The 21081-nt window shown below is 39.9% G+C and overlaps 1 protein-coding gene across 2 annotated transcripts; it reads left to right on the top strand.

Annotated features, from left to right (window-relative positions):
* The first annotated feature begins 1418 nt into the window (after positions 1-1418).
* On the top strand, positions 1419-20839 carry LOC134877783 (endoplasmic reticulum membrane sensor NFE2L1-like). 2 transcript variants are annotated; one of them, XM_063903421.1, is made up of 10 exons: positions 1419-1490; positions 2749-2831; positions 2932-3458; positions 4100-4273; positions 10172-10321; positions 15522-15590; positions 15678-15812; positions 15931-16084; positions 16630-17295; positions 17418-20839. In XM_063903421.1, the coding sequence occupies exons 3-10, from the start codon at positions 3177-3179 to the stop codon at positions 18383-18385; spliced, it is 2598 nt and encodes an 865-aa protein (XP_063759491.1). In that variant the 5' UTR covers positions 1419-1490; positions 2749-2831; positions 2932-3176; the 3' UTR covers positions 18386-20839. The 2 variants fall into 2 exon arrangements, with proteins under 2 accessions (XP_063759491.1, XP_063759493.1); XM_063903423.1 differs by lacking the exon at positions 2749-2831 and having other exon boundaries at positions 1427-1490.
* The last annotated feature ends 242 nt before the right edge of the window (positions 20840-21081 follow it).

Below are 21081 nucleotides of genomic sequence, written 5' to 3'. Positions count from 1 at the left end.
ACTTTTATTTTGACTTTATATTGTTATTATTTGAAATCTCTCCTAACATTAAGTCTATTTTTTTATTTCTCCTGCAGTAATGGGCTTCCATATATCGGCAAACCTTGTAGTGGAAACAGGAACTGTGTTTAGCTGCTCTGCAGGGAAGAAACGTGTATAGCCTCCAAAGTGTATTTAAATTAAGACTGACAATATTATTGTTTTTTACAAATGATCAAATGTGATAAAGTCTTCACCGACAACAAATAAATAAAATGTTGCCACCAAAAGTAGTCCACTACATTTCATACATGTAGTGGAAAACAAATCATAACATTGTTGCGCAATGTGAGGACAAGGACAGAGACAGGGAAAGAGCAGCACTGTGCAGCAGCAAGAGACTGTCTGGGAAAAGCCAGAAATATACAAATCTATTATAAAAACTGGTGCAGTGATGAGGTATTTTTTTAAGGGCTCTATTGACAAAAGGCAAGATTTTTCCATTGGGTTTGAAATATTCCCCAAAATAAGAACTGTTGCAAACAAGCGTTTATGATGCTTTTAGGTTTTGTTCAGCAGGATAATTTACACATATTAACACCACTCTACTATTCTCATTGTTTACTTTACATTATTTATTTATTTCATAATACTGATAATAAGAACACAATGGAGTGTTACCAAAAGTTTTTTTGCAAATTTATACAAGTTTGATTGAAACTATAAATAAATTAAGAAAAATAAATAAATACACCACTCTTATAACAGTTGAAGCGTAAATGCAATTGCGAGAAGTAAAAAGCTGATTTTAGGCTAAAAACCAACTAGGCTACATCAGGTCACATCGATGCACATCAACGCTACTAAGCTAAAGGCGGCTAATGTGAAGCATGATGACGCTTAGTCGTCTTATTTAGCCACTTGTTAGCAACCACTGTTTTTAAGACATGTAGAAGCTTCAGACATTCACCAATGGGTTATTTACTGACATATTTTAAGCCAACCTCTCTTCAATTTGGGTTACCCACATCATTTATTTTAGGTATCTAACCAAAGTTGAATTTGTGCTAAAATGCTAACTCATTCCAGAGTTCTAGGACGCATTCCTGCACCACTCTATACCTCTATCCTTGTACTTCAGCAGGATTTTCGGTGCAAAACTTTAAAAGGACTTAAACATGAAGTATTTTGACATTGTGAGGCGGTGGAGCAGGATTAACAAACGCGCAAGCACACACACACACACACACACACACACACACACACACACACACACACACACACACACACACACACACACACACACACACACACACACACACACACACACACCATAGACAGTATTTTTAAAGACACACACACACCATAGACAGTATTTTTAAAGACACACACAGACACAAGGGTGGGAGGGACTAGTTGTCATACGTCACACGGTGTCCCTTTAAATCGCTCGCGCCCTGTCGGTGTGTAGAGCAGAGTCTGACGACGGGACAGAGAGAATCTGTGAAACGGTGAGACACATCGATATGATATTCTAAAACTATTGTTTAAAACTGCACGCCGACATACTTTAATGAGATTATTAACTATAATACGCTGTAATATTGTATCAGTAGGCTACTCTTATCAACTTTACGCTGAATGAACTTATTAAAGTGCGTTGTTTTGAATGAATTAAAGAACATGCCAGCAGTGATGTCATGGTGCGTTTAATGTTCCTGAAGTAGTGTGATGTGTTTTCTATCTGCAGTGCTCAGCAGGGTGTTAAACGTCTCGTGATATTTCTGTGTTGGCGCGAGGGTTGAAAACATTGTGTAACGTGTTGCCACAGAGAACATGATCACCACACATTTAGGAGCCTAATATTGATGCAATTTATGGTCGTGTAGTTACACAGAAACAAGTAGAACACTTTTTCAAGTTGTGTACCCAGTAGTGATACTACACTGTGCTGCTGTATACTTTACTTAAGTATTTTAATACATGTTACTTTTACTCCGCTACAATTCAGATGGACATAATGTACTGCACTCATCTGGCTGTATTAATGCAGTGCTACACAACAGGATTTGACACGCAACACAGTTTATAAAACGTGATGCGATGTTACATATTGTACAATATTAAAATAATAAAACTGGTTTCATACCTCGACCATAAAATGCTACTTATACATTGATGCACCTAATAATAAATATCGACAATAGAACAACACATATGTCCCATTATTAGCATGGTAAATATTTTTACATTGATAGAGGAAGTACATCAGCTATAAATAATTTGATTAACATGATCAAGCATCACTATTACCCACATTGGCAGCCTATGAAACTACACTGCAGTACTGTCAATAGGTAACCTGCTATATATGGCTTAAGTGTAAAACTTTATTGTCCACCAAGTTGGAAATGTGTCTTTTCTGACAGTTTAAGAAATTATTGACAGAATAAAAAAAAATCATCATACTGAACTATAAAAGTTAATATATCCCTGGGTGTGTTCCACTGCTGCTTCAGTAAACAGGTCAGCATGGAGAGGGGGAGGGAGGGAAGGAGGGAAGAGACAGGGAGAGGCTCTTTCCAGGCAAACACTGGCAGTTTCATCATGTGGCAGCAGTGAGTAACACAGGCGGGAGGTTACCAAACTCTTTCTAGAAGTGTCTGTGTGTCTGCCTTATCTCCTCACATGCACTGTCATAGCCGGTCAGACTGCACTCTGAATGGAGATTAGCTCTGATAAGTGTTGTTTTGTTATTATTATCACTAGGGTGCAATGATGCTGGACTGGAGTAGAAGTAGTGCCTTTATAACAGCTGTGGCACTAGTTGAAGCAATAGCAGAAGTTAAAAGGTAAAATCCCAGCAGCGTATATCACTAGTTTGAAGCTTTACAAATGATTTTTGCCATAACTCATGTAAAAATTGTTCTTTTCTTTCTTTTTAATTCACAGGCAGAGTTTCCATGAAGAGCAACAGGTTTAAGATGGACTTGAGAAAGTATAATTGCGGATCTTTCTAGATGTTTTCATCCCAGTAACTCCTTCTTCTCGATTGGACACTTAACTGAAAAGTGTCTTGTTCTGGATTGAATAATAACATTTCCTTACATTAATAAAGGGAGGTCAGCATTATCTATTAGAGTCTTAGGACACAAGGACAGAAGAGATACTCTTTTTGGAGCCTAGTTCTCGGCACCATGCTTTACCTGAAGAAGTACTTCACCGAGGGCCTCATCCAGATGGCCATCCTGCTCAGCTTGTGTGGAGTGAGGGTGGACGTGGGACTGGAGCCCTACCTGCCCCCCTCCTGGCACGAGATGATCCTGGGACCCACCTCGCTGCTGACCCAGACGCAGTTCCACAACCTCCGCAACCGCATGGAGGACGGCCACGCGCTGCACCCCAAGAGCGTGGACCTGGTCGACTTCTTCACGACCCGGAGGCTGCTGAGCCTGGTCCGCTCTCTGGACAGACTACAGGTGGGGCTTTATCTATTTGGTTCTGGAATTAGTCCTGAATCTCGGAAATGAGTTTGAATTGTACCACTGTTGGTTCTCTTGTCTCACAGTCTACGTTTTTATAACACTTTTTTCGGTTAGATACCTGAAATAATATGTAGTTAACACAAGTTGAAAGTATTCTCACAATTTGTTCTTCAACATAAAGTATATACCCCACTGGTGAAGTGATGGTTGCTAATAAGTGGCTAAATGTAAACCAAATGTCATCATGGCAAACATTAGCCACATTTAGCTTAGCGGTGGTGATGTATTAACGTTAGCTTTTTACTTCTGGAAATTGAATATACCCTTCAACTATTATAAAAGTGGTCTTAATATGTGGAGATTTCTAAAAAAAATGTGTAAGTATCAGAAACATTTGTTTGCCATAGAGCTTAATTTCGTCAATATTCCAAAAGGCAATGGATAAATCCCATTGCCTTTTGTCGTTCGATCCCTTTTGATGTGGGTTGGGCTACCACAATATGTCATCACAGCACCACTCCATTGCGCTAGAATTACAGTTATGTGGTACTCAATGAAATAACGTTTTAGCCTCCCTTCGACTCCCTTTTAACAAACCTCTTACAAATCCCCCCCCTCATACCTTTTCTCCACAGGTTCCTCATTCAGAAGTGGAAACATGGCTGGTCCAGAGGGAGCCGGATCCTCTCCTGATGGGGTGTACAGGCCTGTCCCCAGAGAGAGCAGCTGCTGGGGGGGAAAGAGGACCAACGGCCCCACCTGTGGACTCCAGAGATGTTGTCCTGCATGAAGAAGAGGAGGATATCGAGGTAGCCTACAGCTGTTTCACTCTTTAACAGCCGTCAGGATTAGGCCTTCAGCTTGTTCTGGAGTATTTTCAGAACACTTGAGAACTACCACTTGGGCTATCTGCCATTCATAACAATATTAAATCAATATAGGAACTATAAAAATGTTTTTGGCTGAAGTCTAACCAACAACATTTAGAAGGTTGCTGTGGGTTCTGTGGGGAAAATGCTAATTGTTCTGTAGTTTTCCATAAGAAATGCAATTTTATACATAAATGGTCATATTTTTAAGTTAGAAAAGTCTCAGTTCAGTTCAGGCCCAAGGATTGACCCGCTTCTGTTTGGTTTTGAAATTGTTTATCTAGACTTTTTTCTTCTAAAGCCATTTGAGCTTATTTGACGTTTCCAAAAAGCATGTACAAAGATATGAGTCAATTTTCTTTGCTTTCCTTCAGAAAATAAACTAAAATAATGTAATCTGCTAAGGCGTTAAACTGTGTAGAATAAGGTGTAAAATAATGCCACAAATAATGTGGTTGGAAACTGTTTGCTTTCCCCATTTTCATCCGAGGACAAACATTTCTATAGTCTATTTAAAGACTTTCAGCCACGCCCACTACAGGTCTCTCACTCATTATCAAAACATGATTACATAAATAGCTTAACATTCCTTAATAATATATTTCATTTATTATACTTCAAATATAACTGAAAAACATATCTTTTAGCTATGCTGATAAAGAAAAATGCAAAAGCTTAATATAATAAGTGGCTCCAACAGGCTCAGATCAGCATTCTCTGTTGATCTTTGTCCATGACATAAAACTGTTGGGTCTAGAGCCAAAACTTTTATTTGCACACGTGAGGAGTTTCACTTTTGTTGTGAGAAATTGGAAGCAAGGGTGCTTTCCGTTCAGCTCACGAGTGTTTCCACCCAGTCTGATATAAAGGTTAGTACACTTGAAAGAAGTTGTATTAACCTGTAATTCCAATTCTAAGTTATATTTAGTTAACAAGAGCTCACATGCACTCCGATTCCAACTAGAACTGATAATAGTAGGTAAAATAGTTGTTTCTACAAGTCAAAAATAACCTTGTTACTGCAGATGAACAGCAGCCTGTGGAATAGAGACAGTCTCAGAGTTTGTTAGAATTTTTCTTGTTCCACAGAAGTAAACATTCGAAGATATTTATTTATACTTAAACTATATCATTTGGTGATATGGAAAAAAAGTGCTGCTTATTTTGAGCTCTTAACACAAAACCAAATGTAAAGTCATGTGAGTTAATGAGTCAGAGCTGCGTGAGTCACCAAAGCTCAGCACAGATGACCTCAGCAGGAACATGAAGTACAGTAGAAATACACACACACACACACACACACACACACACACACACACACACACACACACACACACACACACACACACACACACACACACACACACACACACACACACACACACACACACACACGCACACACACGCACACACGCCTGTAACTGCTTCTTATACAGTGACCTGATGTAAGGAGGAAATCAAATCCAGCAATCCAAAACATCCACCAGTTTGAAGAAAGTGTTCCACAGCTGAACAGGAGACTCATTTTAAATGTGAACACATCCATGGTGTTAAAAACCATGTGCTCTCTTTTTGTACCATAAGAACATAATTAGCATAATGTGTGTAATTATGGGAAAGGGTTTGCATTGTTTTGGTTCACCCTCACAGCTCTCATCCTGTGGTTTCAGTGAAAAAGCCAAGAGGAGCATTTAGCTGCTAAAAGGAAGTTATGTCTCCAGGAGATGGGGGACAACAAAACAGAGCAAATATTTAACTTGTATTTGTCAAATGGGCAGAAACACAACTTTAATTTAATGCTAACGTTGCACCAAATCTGTTCGATGTATCAATCCATCCTTCAGTGCTGAAAAGGAATTAAATACATTTACTCAGGTTCTGTACTCCGGTACAATTTCAAAGTACATTACTCATAAATACTTCCATTTTATAGTACTTTGATACTTGACAACATTAGTTATTAGTAACCTTGCATGGTCATATTAATAATTAAACAGATGAATGAACTAATAAATGATGATAAACCCAGCAGAATAAAAGTCTTTGAAGTGATCTTTACCTGTAACATCAGCAACTTTAAAATGGTGCTTACATTAATGCATTACAAATTATAATCCAGTATTATAGTAAATGCATTATAAAAAAAAAAAGGCCAGTCTGCATAATGAGTGCTTTGAGTTGAATTACCTCAAGTATATCTTTATGCTAATATTTCAGGATTGACCTAATTAAATAATGCAGGACTTTTCCTTTTTAACGGAATATATCAATACTGTGATATTACTTTTTAATACTTAATTCAATATTTGAGTACTTCTTCCACCTCTGCTTATTTTTGGACAACTCTGCTAACACTGTCACAACTATTTTTCAAACAGCTGATAGTTTTAATAAACTAAGAAAATCATGGAACCAGACAGAAGAGGGGCATCAGCCATTGCATCTCACTCTCATTTAAGAAAGTGAATACTTGTATTTTCTATTTCTATAAGTCAGATCACATACAGCAGGTAGAATAAGGTCGATCAGCTGAGGATCATGTAATCTGGGTGGCAGCGTTCACTTCTTGTTGTGGCCTGCTCCAACATCTATTAGGAGCAGCACCTCAGACATGCCTGGTCAAGCGTTGGCCCATCAGTCTGGATGCACTACCTGTCACATCCTTCATGTTGAAAAGTGAAAATAATCTGCAGAACACACCATGCACAACACACACAGTGTACAATATATAAATAGCCCCCCCCCTACCTCTCAGTGTTTTTGAAGTCTACTCATGTATCAAGTTGCACTCATACACACAAACACACACAAAGTCACACGCAACACTTTATTACTCTCTGCCCAACTGGCTTGTTTTGAAACCTGAGCGCTGGCCTGTTCAGGTCATCCTGACACACTTTTTAAAACCGATACACATTTAAAACCCCCCAGTTTTGCAATCCTTCCTCTCATCTGCATCAACACACACACACACACACACACACACACACACACACACACACACACACACACACACACACACACACACACACACACACACACACACACACACACACACACACACACACACACACACACACACACACACACACACACACACACACAAAAATTAATTTGCATTTGACACCTACAGGTCTCCCTGTATCAAAGTCAACGGTATTTTTTTCTTCATCGGTTTTTGGTTAGATGCCTGAAATAAGGTCTGTGGTTAACACAAGCTGAAGAGATTTCACATTTTCGTCTATAGCATAAAATGTGTTACTAAAAACCCCAATGGGGAATTTCTGAAGCTATTATGTCTCATAAAAAATGGCGGTTGCTAACAAGTGTCTAAGTAAAACTGCTAAACGTCATCACGAAAAACATTAGCCGCCTTTAGCTTAGCGGTGTTGAGGTAAAGTCATGTGAAAGTGATGTTGTTTATTATAGCCTGACGTTATCTTACAGAACAAAACATGTAAGTATCATAAACGTGTCTTTGTAACAAATCTTATTTTCTGCAAAATTTGATATTTACAATATATACGATATAATATAATTAGTTAGCATTTTACACCTTACGGTTCCCCTGTCTCAAAGCTAACCAAGTTCTTTTTATCTGTTTTTGGTCAGATGCCTGTAATAAATCTGTTTCAAGAGATAAAGTACATCAGTAATACCCCACTGGGAAATGTCCGAAGCTCTATGTGTCTTAAAAACTGCGGTTGTTAACAAGTGTCTAAATGAACGTTGTCATGCTTAGTGGTGGTGATGTGAAGTCATGGGACAGTAATGTATGTTTATAGCCTAACGTTAGCTCTTTATATTTTTACTTTCTAAAAGCTTGATTGCAGTTTTATGCAAAAATAAATCATCTAAGAGGCGTACATATGCGGAGATTATCCTGCTGAACAAAACATTTAAGAATCCTAAATGTATTTACCAAGATCTTTTTTTTCTGATGAATTCCAAAATCCAGTTGAAAAATTCCATTGCTTGCTAACTTCTGGGTCGGCCTTCAAAAATACATTATCACTGCACCACGGTTTCTCTAATAACATGGAATTTGTGTTAATCATATCATAGCAGCCAGTTAGCCTAGCTAGCCCTGGCGTATCTTTCTTAACATGCAGATTGAAATCATCTTTAGGCTATAATCTGGCTATAGCATCTCTTTTGTATGCATGGTCCTTGTTCAATACAGATAAAATAGATACAAAAGATAAAGTGCTCAAGCCTGTCTTTTGCTTGCCGCAAGTTTGACATAGATGAGCCATGTGACTCCACTCCTTGTTATGAGGAGTTAAGAATATATATAATCTCTTACACACACACCCAGAGGAACACAATGGTTCTGCGGGCAGGACAAGACCTTCAAATAGAAATATTGAGCAGACATGCTGGGATTGTGCTGTAGATGTTTAAAATAAAATGTGAACTATTTGTTGTTGCTGCAGATAAATGGGTAGCTTGTTTGAGACGTGTAGCCCCAGTTAGGGAACGTGTGCTGACCCATTGTTGTTGGAGCTCCAGACCTGTCCTTGTCGACCAGCTGCTGGGGGTCACTGGGTTTGTCTGTAAGCTCCAGTCAGGTCAGGAGAATGTTACAGCTATTCTGAGCCCGGCTGTCTGTCACTTTCTGTACATATGGCTGGCAGTATAGAACATAGTGGAGCTGCATTATACTGCTCCAGTGGTTGGCATGGGGGGGCCTTCAGGACTTCACTGGTTTGTTTAATTTCCGTCTCTGTCCCGGTCTTATTGTAGCCATAACTGTAAAACATTTGCATTTTACACCTTCAGGTTTCCCTGTATCAAAGTCAATGGTATTTTTTCTTTATCGGTTTTTGGTTAGATGCCTGAAATAAGGTCTGTGGTTAACACAAGCTGAACAGATTTCACATTGTCTTCTATAGCATAAAATATGTGACTAAAAACCCCACTGGGGAATTTCTGAAACTTCTATGTCTCATAAAAAATGGCGGTTGCTAACAAGTGTCTAAGTAAAACTGCTAAACGTCATCACGAAAAACATTAGCCGCCTTTAGCTTAGCGGTGTTGAGGTAAAGTCAAGTCAAAACAAGGTCCAAATAAGTAATAAAAATGCATTTGTTTTTGGCATTCTACAGTATAAAACTGAAATATCAATCAACAAATCAGAAGAATTCTTTTTAAAGAAAATAATGAATATAATATAGGGTGTACTGTAGTTAACAGATAAAAGATGCATCATTAGTTCTTATACATACATGAATTCTTAATTGCTTTCCGTATGTTCATTAATAATGTTTTGTGTTGTGTACCTCACCAATTCCCCCACATGATTTGGCTCATGCTCTCATTATTTTAAAAATATCCAGCAAGTGTTTGTCTAAAATCAGTGGTTAAAATACAATATTCAAGTCACTCTAATGTGACCCCTTATTAAGTCTAACATTTTTAATCAAATATCCCATGAGGCATAGCTTTGTCAAAAAGTCGTGGAAGCTAATAAAATACTGTTTTTGTATTTCATGTTGTTGTACGTAGGCCAAGGTCATACCAGTCCTTTGTGTCTGCTGGGTGCCGGTCATATTCCAGCAATGTACTGTTGATAGCTTTGGAAGAATGCTCATGGACGCTAGTTGGAAAGATTGATGACTTTGCAAACAGTTTACAGTTGGGTAACTGGACTATTTATTGGCCAAAGTACATCCAACTGGTGATCATTTGTGAATGTTACATCTGGTTCCAATGGTTGTAAGTGTCCTAAAACATCATTTATTGCTAATGTTCAAGTGATAGAACTTGTCTTGTTATGATATCTAACTTACATGATGTGCAGAATATTCATAAATACCTTTTTGTCCCTGCAACCAGGAAGTAACCCATCATGAACCCATTCATCAAAGTGGTGCTGTGGAGGAGGATGAGGAGGGACACCTGGGTAGAAGGACAGAAGGAAGAGGAACACCAGGAGGTTCCTACAGCCGTGCTAACAGAGAGCCAACTCAAAATGAAGAAGACCAGGTAAGAAATCTTTATCTGAACCATTATAACTTCATCATAATAATAAAATGCTCAGTTATTTCAGGTTTTTATTCCTTTGAAAATCATAAAATTGGGGGAAACACCACCCTGTTGGGATAAAATATCACAAAACCTTTAAACTGGGCCTCAGTTTAAAGGAAGGCTGTTTTGTACAGCACCTTTTGTCTTGTACTCCAATTAACAAAATCCCACAGGGCATCTTTAAAATAAATGCTTTGATGATTTTGGAAATATTCAATACGGGTATTGTAAATATAGATGAAGCGGAGCAATCTTTTAGCTCAGCATAAAGACTGGAAACAGAGTTGGCTTTATCACAATGAAATTAAAAGAGCAAGGAACTCTGGAAATGTTTTCGTCAGTTCTTGTAGTGTCGACCCCATGAACTGTATAAAACCTTCTCTGACAGCTTCTGCTTAAAGGCATTAATGCTGGTGGTGACGGTGAGTGGTGTAGAATAAAGAAATAAAGCTTTCGACAGAATTTTGAAATTCACATCTTCGCACAACTGGCCAATTGTGACTTAATAGTTTTTAAAAAATTGAGAAAATACAGTCAGGTCCATAAATATTTGGACATTGACACCATTTTCATTATTTTGGCTCTGTTCACCTCTACAATGGACTTGAAATCAAAAACTCCATATGTGTTTTAAGTGCAGACTTTCAGCTTGATTTTGAGGGTATTTACATCCAAATCAGAAGAATGGTGTAGGAATAACAAAACATTGTATATGTGGTATCCCCTTTTTAAGGCACCAAAAGTTATTGGACAAAGTAACATAATCATAAATAAAATTGTCATTTTAATATTCGGTTGCAAATCTTTTCCAGTCAATGACAGCCTGAAGTGTTGAACCCATAGACATCACTGGACGCTGGGTTTCATCCCAGCTGATGCTCTGCCAGGCCTCTACTGCGGCTGTCTTCAGTTCCTGCTTGTTCTTTTGGCAGTTTCCCTTCAGTTTTGTTTTCAGCAAGTGAAGTGCATGCTCAATTGGATTCAGGTCAGGTGATTGACTTGGCCATTGCAGAAATACCTCTTTGGTTGCCTTTGCAGTATGCTTCAGGTCATTGTCCATCTGCACTGTGAAGTGCCGCACAATGAGTTCTGAAGCATTTGGATGAATATGAGCAGATAACCCTTCAGCGTTCATCCTGCTGCTTTTGTCAGCAGTCACATCATCATAAAATATAAGGGAGGCAGTTTCATTGGCAGCCAAACATGCCCAGGCCATAACACTACCACCACCACGCCTCACTGATGAGGAGTACGCTTTGGATCATGAGCAGTTCCTTCCCTTGTCTATGCTCTTCTCTTCCTATCATTCTGGTACAAGTTGATCTTTGTCTCATCTGTCCATAGGATGTTTTCTAGATCTGTGCAGGCTCTTTCAGATGGGTTTGAGCAAGCTCTAATCTGGCCTTCCTGTTTTTGAGGATCCCTGACGTTTACATCATGTGGAGAACCCTCTGTATTTACTCTGGTGAGGTCTTGGTGGTGATTTTTGACTTTGACACAGATACACCCACCTCCTGGAGATTGTTCTTGATCTGGCAAACTGTTGTGTAGGACTTTTTTTTCACCAGGAGAAGAATTATTCTGTCATCCACCACAGTACTCTTCTACTGCTTACAGGTCTTTTGGTGTTGCTGAGCTCAACAGTGTGTTCTTTATTTTCAAGAATGTACCAAATAGTAGATTTGGCCACACCTAATGTTTTTGGTATGTCTCTGGTGTTTTTTTTGGTTGTATTTCAGCTTAATGATGGCCTTTTTTCTGCTCCTTGTAAATGAACTACTGAGGAAATAACACACACCAGGCCTGCAACAGCTGAGCAGCCAATTGTCCAATTACTTTTGGTCCCTTAAAAAGGGGATACCCTGAATAAAATGTGTTGTAATTCCTACAGCATTCACCTGATCTGGATGTAAATACCCTCAAAATAAAGCTGAAAGTCTGCACTTAAAGTTCATATTTATTGTTTGATTTCAAATCCATTGTTGTGGGGTACAGAGCCAAAATAATTAAAATTGTCTTAATGTCCAAATACTTTTGGACCTGACTGTAATTACTGTATGTTCATCCTTAAAGAACAACTCCAAGAATGCAGTGTTGCACCCGTTTATGACAAAGTTAGATAATGTTTAATCAGCTGTGACAATATAAAGAGTCTCTAAACCCTTGGCTTGACAACTACCTTTGCAAAGTTGTGCTTTATTTTTCTCACAAGTCAATCAAAGCCGACTGGAGAGGGCCTTAAGAGACAGGCGTTCAAAGTGATAGCTTCAGACACAGTTGTAGAGAGAACATTTGAATTGAATATCAAAATTAAAGTATGTTAATATGTTCCAGTGAAAAGTATGCACCTGCAAATGAGCATAAAACACTGCCCGGCCAAAAAAAAGGTCACAAGCCTGTGGGGGCAGTGCTATGATCTGGGGTTGCTGCAGTTGGTCTGGTCTAGGTTCAGCAATGTGCCCAAAGAATGAGGTCAGCTGACTACCTGAATATACTGAAGGACCAGGTTATTCCATCAATGGAGTTTTTCTTCCCTGATGGCACGGGCATGTTCCAAGATGAGGGAGCATGAGACATCATTTCACACATGGATTGGCCCCCACAGAGTCCAGACCTGGACCCCATTGAGAATCTTTGGGATGTGCTGGAGAAGACTTTGCACAGTGGTCCGAATCTCCCGTCATCAACACAAGATCTTGGCGAAAAACTAATGCAAGACAGAAATAAATGTTGTGACATTGCAGAAGCTTGTGGAAACGATATTAGAGTGTGTGACCTTTTTTTTTGGCCAGGCAGTGTACAGTTAGGTCCATCAATATTTGGACAGAGACAAAGTTTTTCTAATTTTGGTTCTGTACATTACCACAATGAATTTTAAATGAAACAATTCAGATGCAAATGAAGTGCAGACTTTCAGCTTTAATTCAGTGGGTTGAACAAAAAGATTGCATAACAATGTGAGGAACTAAAGCCTTTTTTAAACACAACCCCTTCATTTCAGGGGTTCAAAAGTAATTGGAGAAATTAAATAACTGAAAATAAATTTCTAATTCTAATTTCTAATACTTGGTTGAAAACCCTTTGCTGGCAATGACTGTCTGAAGTCTTGAACTCATGGGCATTAGCAGACGCTGGGTTTCTTCCTTTTTAAAGCTCTGTCAGGCCTTTAACTGCAGCAGTTTTCAGTTGCTGTTTGTTTGTGGGCCTTTCTGTCTGAAGTTTAGTCTTCAACAAGTGAAATGCATGCTCAATTGGGTTGAGATCAGGTGACTGACTTGGCCATTCAAGAATATTCCACTTCTTTGCTTTAATAAACTCCTGGGTTGCTTTGGCTGTATGTTTTGGGTCATTGTCCATCTGTCTTATGAAACGCCGCCTAATCAATTTGGCTGCATTTGGCTGGATTTGAGCAGACAGTATGTCTCTGAACACCTCAGAATTCATCCGGCTGCTTCTGTCTGTCACATCATCAATAAACACTAGTGACCCAGTGCCACTGGCAGCCATGCATGCCCAAGCCATCACACTGCCTCCGCCGTGTTTTACAGATGATGTGGTATGCTTTGGATCATGAGCTGTACCACGCCTTCTCCATACTTTTTCTTGCCATCATTCTGGTAAAGGTTGATCTTGGTTTCATCTGTCCAAAGAATGTTCTTCCAGAACTGTGCTGGCTTTTTGAGATGTTTTTTTAGCAAAGTCCAATCTAGGCGTTCTATTCTTGAGGCTTATGAGTGGCTTGCACCGTGCAGTGAACACTCTGTATTTACTTTCATGCAGTCTTCTCTTTATGGTAGACTTGGGCATTAATACGCCTTCCTCCTGGACAGTGTTTTTCACCTTGGCTGTTGTGAAGGGGTTTCTCTTCACCATGGAAATGATTCTACGATCATCCACCACTGTTGTCTTCCGTGGACCTCCAGGTCTTTTTGCGTTGCTGAGTTCACCAGTGCTTTTTTTCTTTCTCAGGATGTACCAAACTGTAAATTTTGCCACTCCTAATATTGTAGCAATTTCTCGGATGGGTTTGTCCTGTTTTCGCAGCTTAAGGGTGGCTTGTTTCACCTGCATGGAGAGCTCCATGACCGCATGTTGTCTTCACAGCAAAATCTTCAAAATGCAAGCACCAAACCTCAAATCAACTCCAGGCCTTTTATCTGCTTAATTGATGATGACATAATGAAGGAATTGCCCACACCTGCCCATAAAATAGCCTTTGAGTCAATTGTCCAATTACTTTTGGTCCCTTTTTAAAAGAGGGTGGCACATGTTAAGGAGCATAAACTCCTAAACCCTTCATCCAATTTGAATGTGGATATCCTCAAATGAAAGCTGAGAGTCTGATCTTTATATCCATGTCCATTATATAGCTATAATTGGAATATGTTTCAGTAAACAGGTAAGAAAACTAAACTTTTGTCAGTGTCCAAATATATATGGACCTAACTGTATGTCTCCTTTAATAGTCACATCTTCTCCTAAAAGAGTTCTAAACAGCATTAGCAGTGCAAAGTCAGAAAATAATCTGTGTATTTGAATTCGGCTAAGCAGTAAATTGTGACCTTAATTAATCCTATGGAGCGTGCCTGATATATACTGTAAGGTGATAAGTGCATGTCATGCTTGGAATCTGAGCTGGATGCTTCATCCTTAAATGCTGGCAGCAATCCAGCATTTAAGCATAAAGCATCTAGCTATGTGTCTTGACAGAACACATAGAGCCCAGAATGTTTTCCCTATTGTTACTTCACTGCAGAAGGATATATGTGCAGAGTTAGTTTTCTGATTCATCAGCTGAGGTGGGAACTTTTCTCTTTGCTCAACCTTATATTACATAAATTACACAAATGTGATGTGAAGCAGGCCGGGCCCTTTTACTGATAATGGGCTTCAGTGAAGACAGCTTATGTTTAACATGTATAATATTTACCATATCGGTGTATCCTTTATAGATGCTACATGTCTTTCCAAAATGTTACAACAATTCCTATGATCGTTGTTGCAAAAATTACAGACAAAACCAAAGTCTTGGATCAACCCATTGAGCCTTACCACCTAAAATCATTATTGGAGTCACCCAGTTGGTCAAAGCTGCCATCAAGTCAAACATTTAATTGTTTTATTTAAATCTAAATCTGTATTTATTCTCTATTTTCAGACTTCTTCCTCCATCCAGGAGTGCTTGAGGCTGTTAGACGAAACGTTTCCCCTGCCAGAAGAACAACAGGTAGAACCTCTTCTTTACTCTTCAGTCCATTGTATGTCCTTCATGACCTTAAACAGCCCTCAGCATTTTTACTTTTTTCCCCCTTAGTTATATGATGTCGAGGGTAGAACGGTGGAGCATCAATCACCAGGCAGAGAGCCCTTGCTGTCCCAAATTAACCACCATGGTAACCCTCTCTTGGAAATGGAGCTGGATTGGCAGGACCTGTTGGCGATCATGGAGGTGACTGGGAGATTGATATCAGATTAATTGGCAAACTAGAGAAAGAAGAATTCTGAAGATAAGTCAGCAAAGGTTACGATGACATTGAAATCTATATTGGTTAATGTGTCCACTCTAGAACACAGGGGATGAAATAATGGCTGACCAGACCCAGAATTCAAGAGCAGTTGGGACCCTTCAAGGCGTTGGCTCTGAAGATCTACACCAAAACTGTAACAACCATGGCAGAAGAGTTACAGAGGCTGGTCAGGAGGATACTCCCCTGCAGCATGGTAACTCATTTCAGAAGTTGACCTTTGTTGTAAGAAGTTATGGAATGTATCAACATCTTCAAATGTTGTACAGTCCTGTTGACAACATGTTCCTCTAAAGATACAAAAATAACTAAGTACAAATGTTAGACTAGACCTGAAACGTTTTAAATAAGGTCCAAATATGTCATAAAACCCAAGCCCCCAGGAAGTGCTCCGGACGCTGAGGAAAATATTTGTAGTGGCCAAACGGCGGTACTACAACTTCCGTATCAGTCCGTGACATCACACAGCCCAGAAGACTTTTGCCCATTGACTTAAACTGGGAAAGAGACGTCTGTAAACTAAATAAACAACTCAGTATACCCCGTTTATAGCCCTTATTAAAAACATTAGGTCCTTAAAGTTGTAAAATGCGTTAAAAGCTGATGTATTTTCTCTCTCCATTCATTCTACCGAGCCGAGAGTGGGAGATCGCCTTGTGTGGTTTTATCCATAACAAGGCTTTGTTGCATATCCTACAATTCTTCAACATTCTGTAAAAAATGCCCGTTCTTTGTCTGTAGGTTTGTTGCGGCCGTCAGAGCTCGAGCCGGCCCTGCTCTCCCTCACTCCCAGTGCCGAGTTGGATGACCACAGTTCAGCCTTAATCACGAGAGGAACTTTGACAAGCTCTAACTTGACTCCCTCACAAAGTCTTCCAAACCACACACACCTGCTCGCTAAAGATCCTTCAGAAGACTTCGGTTTGGGATTAAGTACAGAAGATGACACAAGTACCTTCAACATGAACCTGCTAACACTAGGTCTTGACAATACCATAGGATGCCCGCCGTCTGAAAGCCGTCCTAGCTTTGATGCCGCTTTTCAATCACGTGACTTGCCACTTACCAGTTTGACCCCATCTTCAGAGGGGAATGGTATGCCTCAAGAGCTTCTGACCTCTCCCTCCAGTGTGTTTCTGGTTGACGAAGAAGAGGATGTTGACAATGAAGATGGTCTCCTTAGCCCACTCAGTGACTTCTTAGAGGATGCGGCCATCTTGGATGAGATGAGACTTATGGACCTGGTTCTGGAGGATGGATTCAGTCCAGAGATGGCAACCAGACTGGAAGAGGAGGGTTACCTTGAAAGTAGAATAGGCGAACAGGAAACGGTCAGGAAAGATGACGAGTCAAGCTCCGGCACAGCAACGACAGAAGATCAGGGTCAATCAACAAGATTTCTGCAAGGTAAATAAACAATAAACCTTTTCAGTAACTACTTCTGACTGAATGTGCTACTATGTATGTTTTTATAAGAGAAAATAAAGCTGTAGAACTTACCTTGACCTTTCCTTGTTTCCTCCTCCTAGACGAAGAGGATGAGTCAGACTCTGGTCTCTCTCTGGACTTTAGCCACAGCCCTGCTTCCCAATGTGCTTCTGAAGCCTCCTCTTATTCATCTTCTTCAACCTCCTCTTCATCTTGTGGCTCGGCTGTGGGAAGTCCCTTCTCCGGAGAAGAGGAGGGTGAAGAGGGTTCAGAAATGGAAATGGAGGTAACCATAAAGCAGGAGGATCTAGAAGAGGAAGAGATGGGGGCCGTAGGAGGAGGTTACCCTGAAGCCTTTAGGAATCCCTTTCTTCCAGACTTTGGGGATCACAAGCTTTACAATGGCTTTTTCCTGGAACATATCGGCCATGATCACACCTACAACCAGCCAGGGTCATCCGGATCCTCTCCATCCCTTGGAAAGATGCCCACCAAGCACACCAAATCCTCCTCTCGACACGACACCGACAAGCCTTACCATCGCTCCTCTTCCAGACACATCTCAGAGAGCAAGATGTGGAGCCGGGATGAGCGTCGAGCACGAACCGGAAAGATCCCCTTCTCCAACGAGCTGATTGTAAATCTGCCTGTGGAGGAGTTCAATGACCTCCTGGCCAACTACCAGCTCAGCGAGGAGCAGCTCATACTCGTCCGGGACATCCGGCGCCGTGGTAAAAACAAAATCGCTGCCCAGAACTGCAGGAAGAGGAAACTGGACGTGCTGCAGGAACTGAAAGGCAACGTGTCGGGTTTGAGGCGCTACCGTTCGCAGCTGCTGCGAGAGAAACAGGAAGCCCTGAGGAACCTGCAGGAAATGGAACGCCGCCTAAGCACATTGTACCGGGATGTCTTTTCCACGCTGAGGGACGATGAGGGGATGCCGTTGAACTCTATGGAGTACCTGCTTCAGTTCGAGTCCAATGGTAGCGTCACCGTAGCTTCACAGCAACAAGGGGCGGCGCTACCACGGACAAAACCCAGCAAGAAACAGAGGGACAAGAAGAAGTGAGGAGCTGGGAAATCAAGACTGTCGGGACTTTAACAGGAGTGTGATATAACCACAAACAAAAAGGTGGATAGAAGGAGGAAGTCAAAGTGAAAGTGATGTTTACGGTGGTAAGAAAACATTTACTTGAAGATATGCTGATCTCCATTCTCCAACATTGTGTACCCTGGAATAGGAGTGTAAACAACTCTGAGGGGATTCTATGCTTCAGCATAGTGGAAACAAGAGATAGTAGATGATCTGGGACCAGTTCTTTAAAACGCTAGCTCCAAACCTATGCACGATCCTGCCTGAAAATACTGAATTAAACAAGACTGATAGCAGGCAGGATCCCGGCTGTCAGCTATGCCATCTTTGGACAAAAGACACTTCAGCAGGTTGTAGACAGGGTCATGGGATGACTGTGGATGTGGATGGTACAGTAAGGCCAGCCTGCTGCCACAAAGACTGTAAGTGCCAACACCTGCAGAAGCATTTCAAATTCTACTGAGAAGAAATCTGACGATTTTCTGGACTTCTTGCAGTCAGCCTTTGTTTTAAGAGTGCCAAAACTAGGACTAGACTGACTGAGAAAATGTAGTGAATATGGCACCTGGCCTGACACTTACCAGGCAATATTATACACCAGTGTGTTGTGAATATACAGTAAGTACCTGACTGGATGACTGGACCGCATGACCCAAAAGGGACTGATGGGATTTACCTGTGCCTTTTTTAATCTGGAAAAGTATTACGAAAAAAGAAGAACACGAATAACTCACATTACAATGCAATTGGCACAAGCTACATGTCTTATTACATGAAGCACTTGTTTGCTATAAGTGTGGTGAAAACAGAGGAAAGGCATTTTGCTGAAGCATTGGTGGGTCAGTTTCAGGTGTGAGACGCGAGGGAGGTAGCGGATGCAGAGGGACACATAGCGCTGCAGTACGATAGCAGCAGAGAGAATATGCCATCACAGCGGTCAGAAAATTGTCAAAGTTCATCGTCAAAGCTAAGCTGAGATGTTGTAATAAAGGGACAAACCCACAGATTTATTTTATAAGTTTGTCATGTTTTATTTTTTTATAATTGTTATGTATTTGTTTAATCTACCCCCAGAGTAGTAGTATTATAAAAGTTTGATTATTAATGACAGATTATAATTATTTAATTCTTAACTCTATTGACACCATTTTGTTGTTATTAATTCAACACCTACAGCCCCAGAAAAAATGAAGAGACCACTGCAGCACTATCAGTTTCTCTTTGAGTTCATTGATTTTTTTAGATATTTGTTTGTATTGTATTCTATAAACTAAAGATTTAAGAAAAATGTGGAGTGGTCTCTTCATCTTTTCCAGAGCTGTATGTGACTATGAAGCTGTGGAAATCTTATAGCCTGCTTCCAAGTCATTTCTGAGAACCTGTGCTTCAAATGTTGCTCAAGAGCAGGCCCACCTCACATTACCTAATTTCAAAACACAGGATGAGAAACTGTAATAACTCTGGGTAGATCTATAGGACATAGGTACAACTTGTTAAGCTAATAATAGATTAAGATTGGTAACATGCCTTAAATTGATGCGGTTAAAATGAGAGTAACTCTAGATTCCAACATTTTCCAAACTCCAGGCTGGTCTGTGAAATAGGGTGTCACCATCTAGTGGTTGTGCACACACATTTAAGTAATTAAACATGTCAACATGATGCTGAAAGAAAAGAAATCCCTAAATATCCAGTGTTCTAGTGAGTCTTCTGTTCAAAAGTAGTTTATATAAAAGTCATGCTGCAAGTAATGATTGTGATACTGGAAAGCAAACTAGGAGTTCCTCAGGGATGAGCATGGCTGGCAGAACATGACTTTGTAGCAGCTAACAAATATGTCGAATATATAATGATCCTGGATGGGTGTCCAAACTATGGCCCGGGGGCTCACTGTGGCTCGTTGTCCATTTTGAATTGGCCCTCAGCAAATTCTACATGTACAGTGGAATATGGCCCATTCATGAAATTTGTGCTTTTATTATATTAGAATTCTTAAATATATGTAAACAAATATCATAGTAGTATTCATGTGTTAATAAGCCCAACTTTTCAAATAAATTGAGTCAATTCAACTACCTACATTTGATTGGTTTTGCTAACTTTTGCTAACTGATTTTGAGACAATATACCTCATCCCTAGTGAGGGGCCCAGCCCATAGTATGTTTTTCTGTATATGTTTGGACACCACCAGGTTTAGACCCTTCTGTTTTACCCGTGTCTTGCAGATATCAAAAGGAAACCAACTAAAACCTGTCTGCTGTCTTTTATAAATGTATGAAAACCAATAATAAGCTGCATGTCTGTCACTAGCACTGATGGAACACGATTGTTTTTTCATTTCTTTTATTGTTTAGCATTTACATTTTGTGATTGCTGATATTCAAGGATGTTTTGATGACATTGTGTTTTGCAATAAACTAAAAACAAGATGTAGCCTACTTTCTTTGGAGTTAGTCGAGTTCAGAATTGCTATCAGGGCTATCACATGTGTGGCCACTCATTTTTATTCGATCTTTACATAAAAAAAAAAAACATAGCTACAACGTTAAACTTCAGATTAATGGATGACCCATTTGTTGATTAGTCAGGTGTGCCCAGTGATGTAAAGTAACTAAGTACATTTATTTAATCCCTTTAGTTACTTTACAGATCTGGATTACTGATGGTAAAT

The sequence above is a fragment of the Eleginops maclovinus genome, chromosome 16 (assembly GCF_036324505.1).
Source record: "Eleginops maclovinus isolate JMC-PN-2008 ecotype Puerto Natales chromosome 16, JC_Emac_rtc_rv5, whole genome shotgun sequence".
NCBI lineage: Eukaryota > Metazoa > Chordata > Actinopteri > Perciformes > Eleginopidae > Eleginops > Eleginops maclovinus.
Note: the sequence above shows the minus strand (reverse complement) of the source record. Positions and strands in the feature narration are given on the sequence as shown.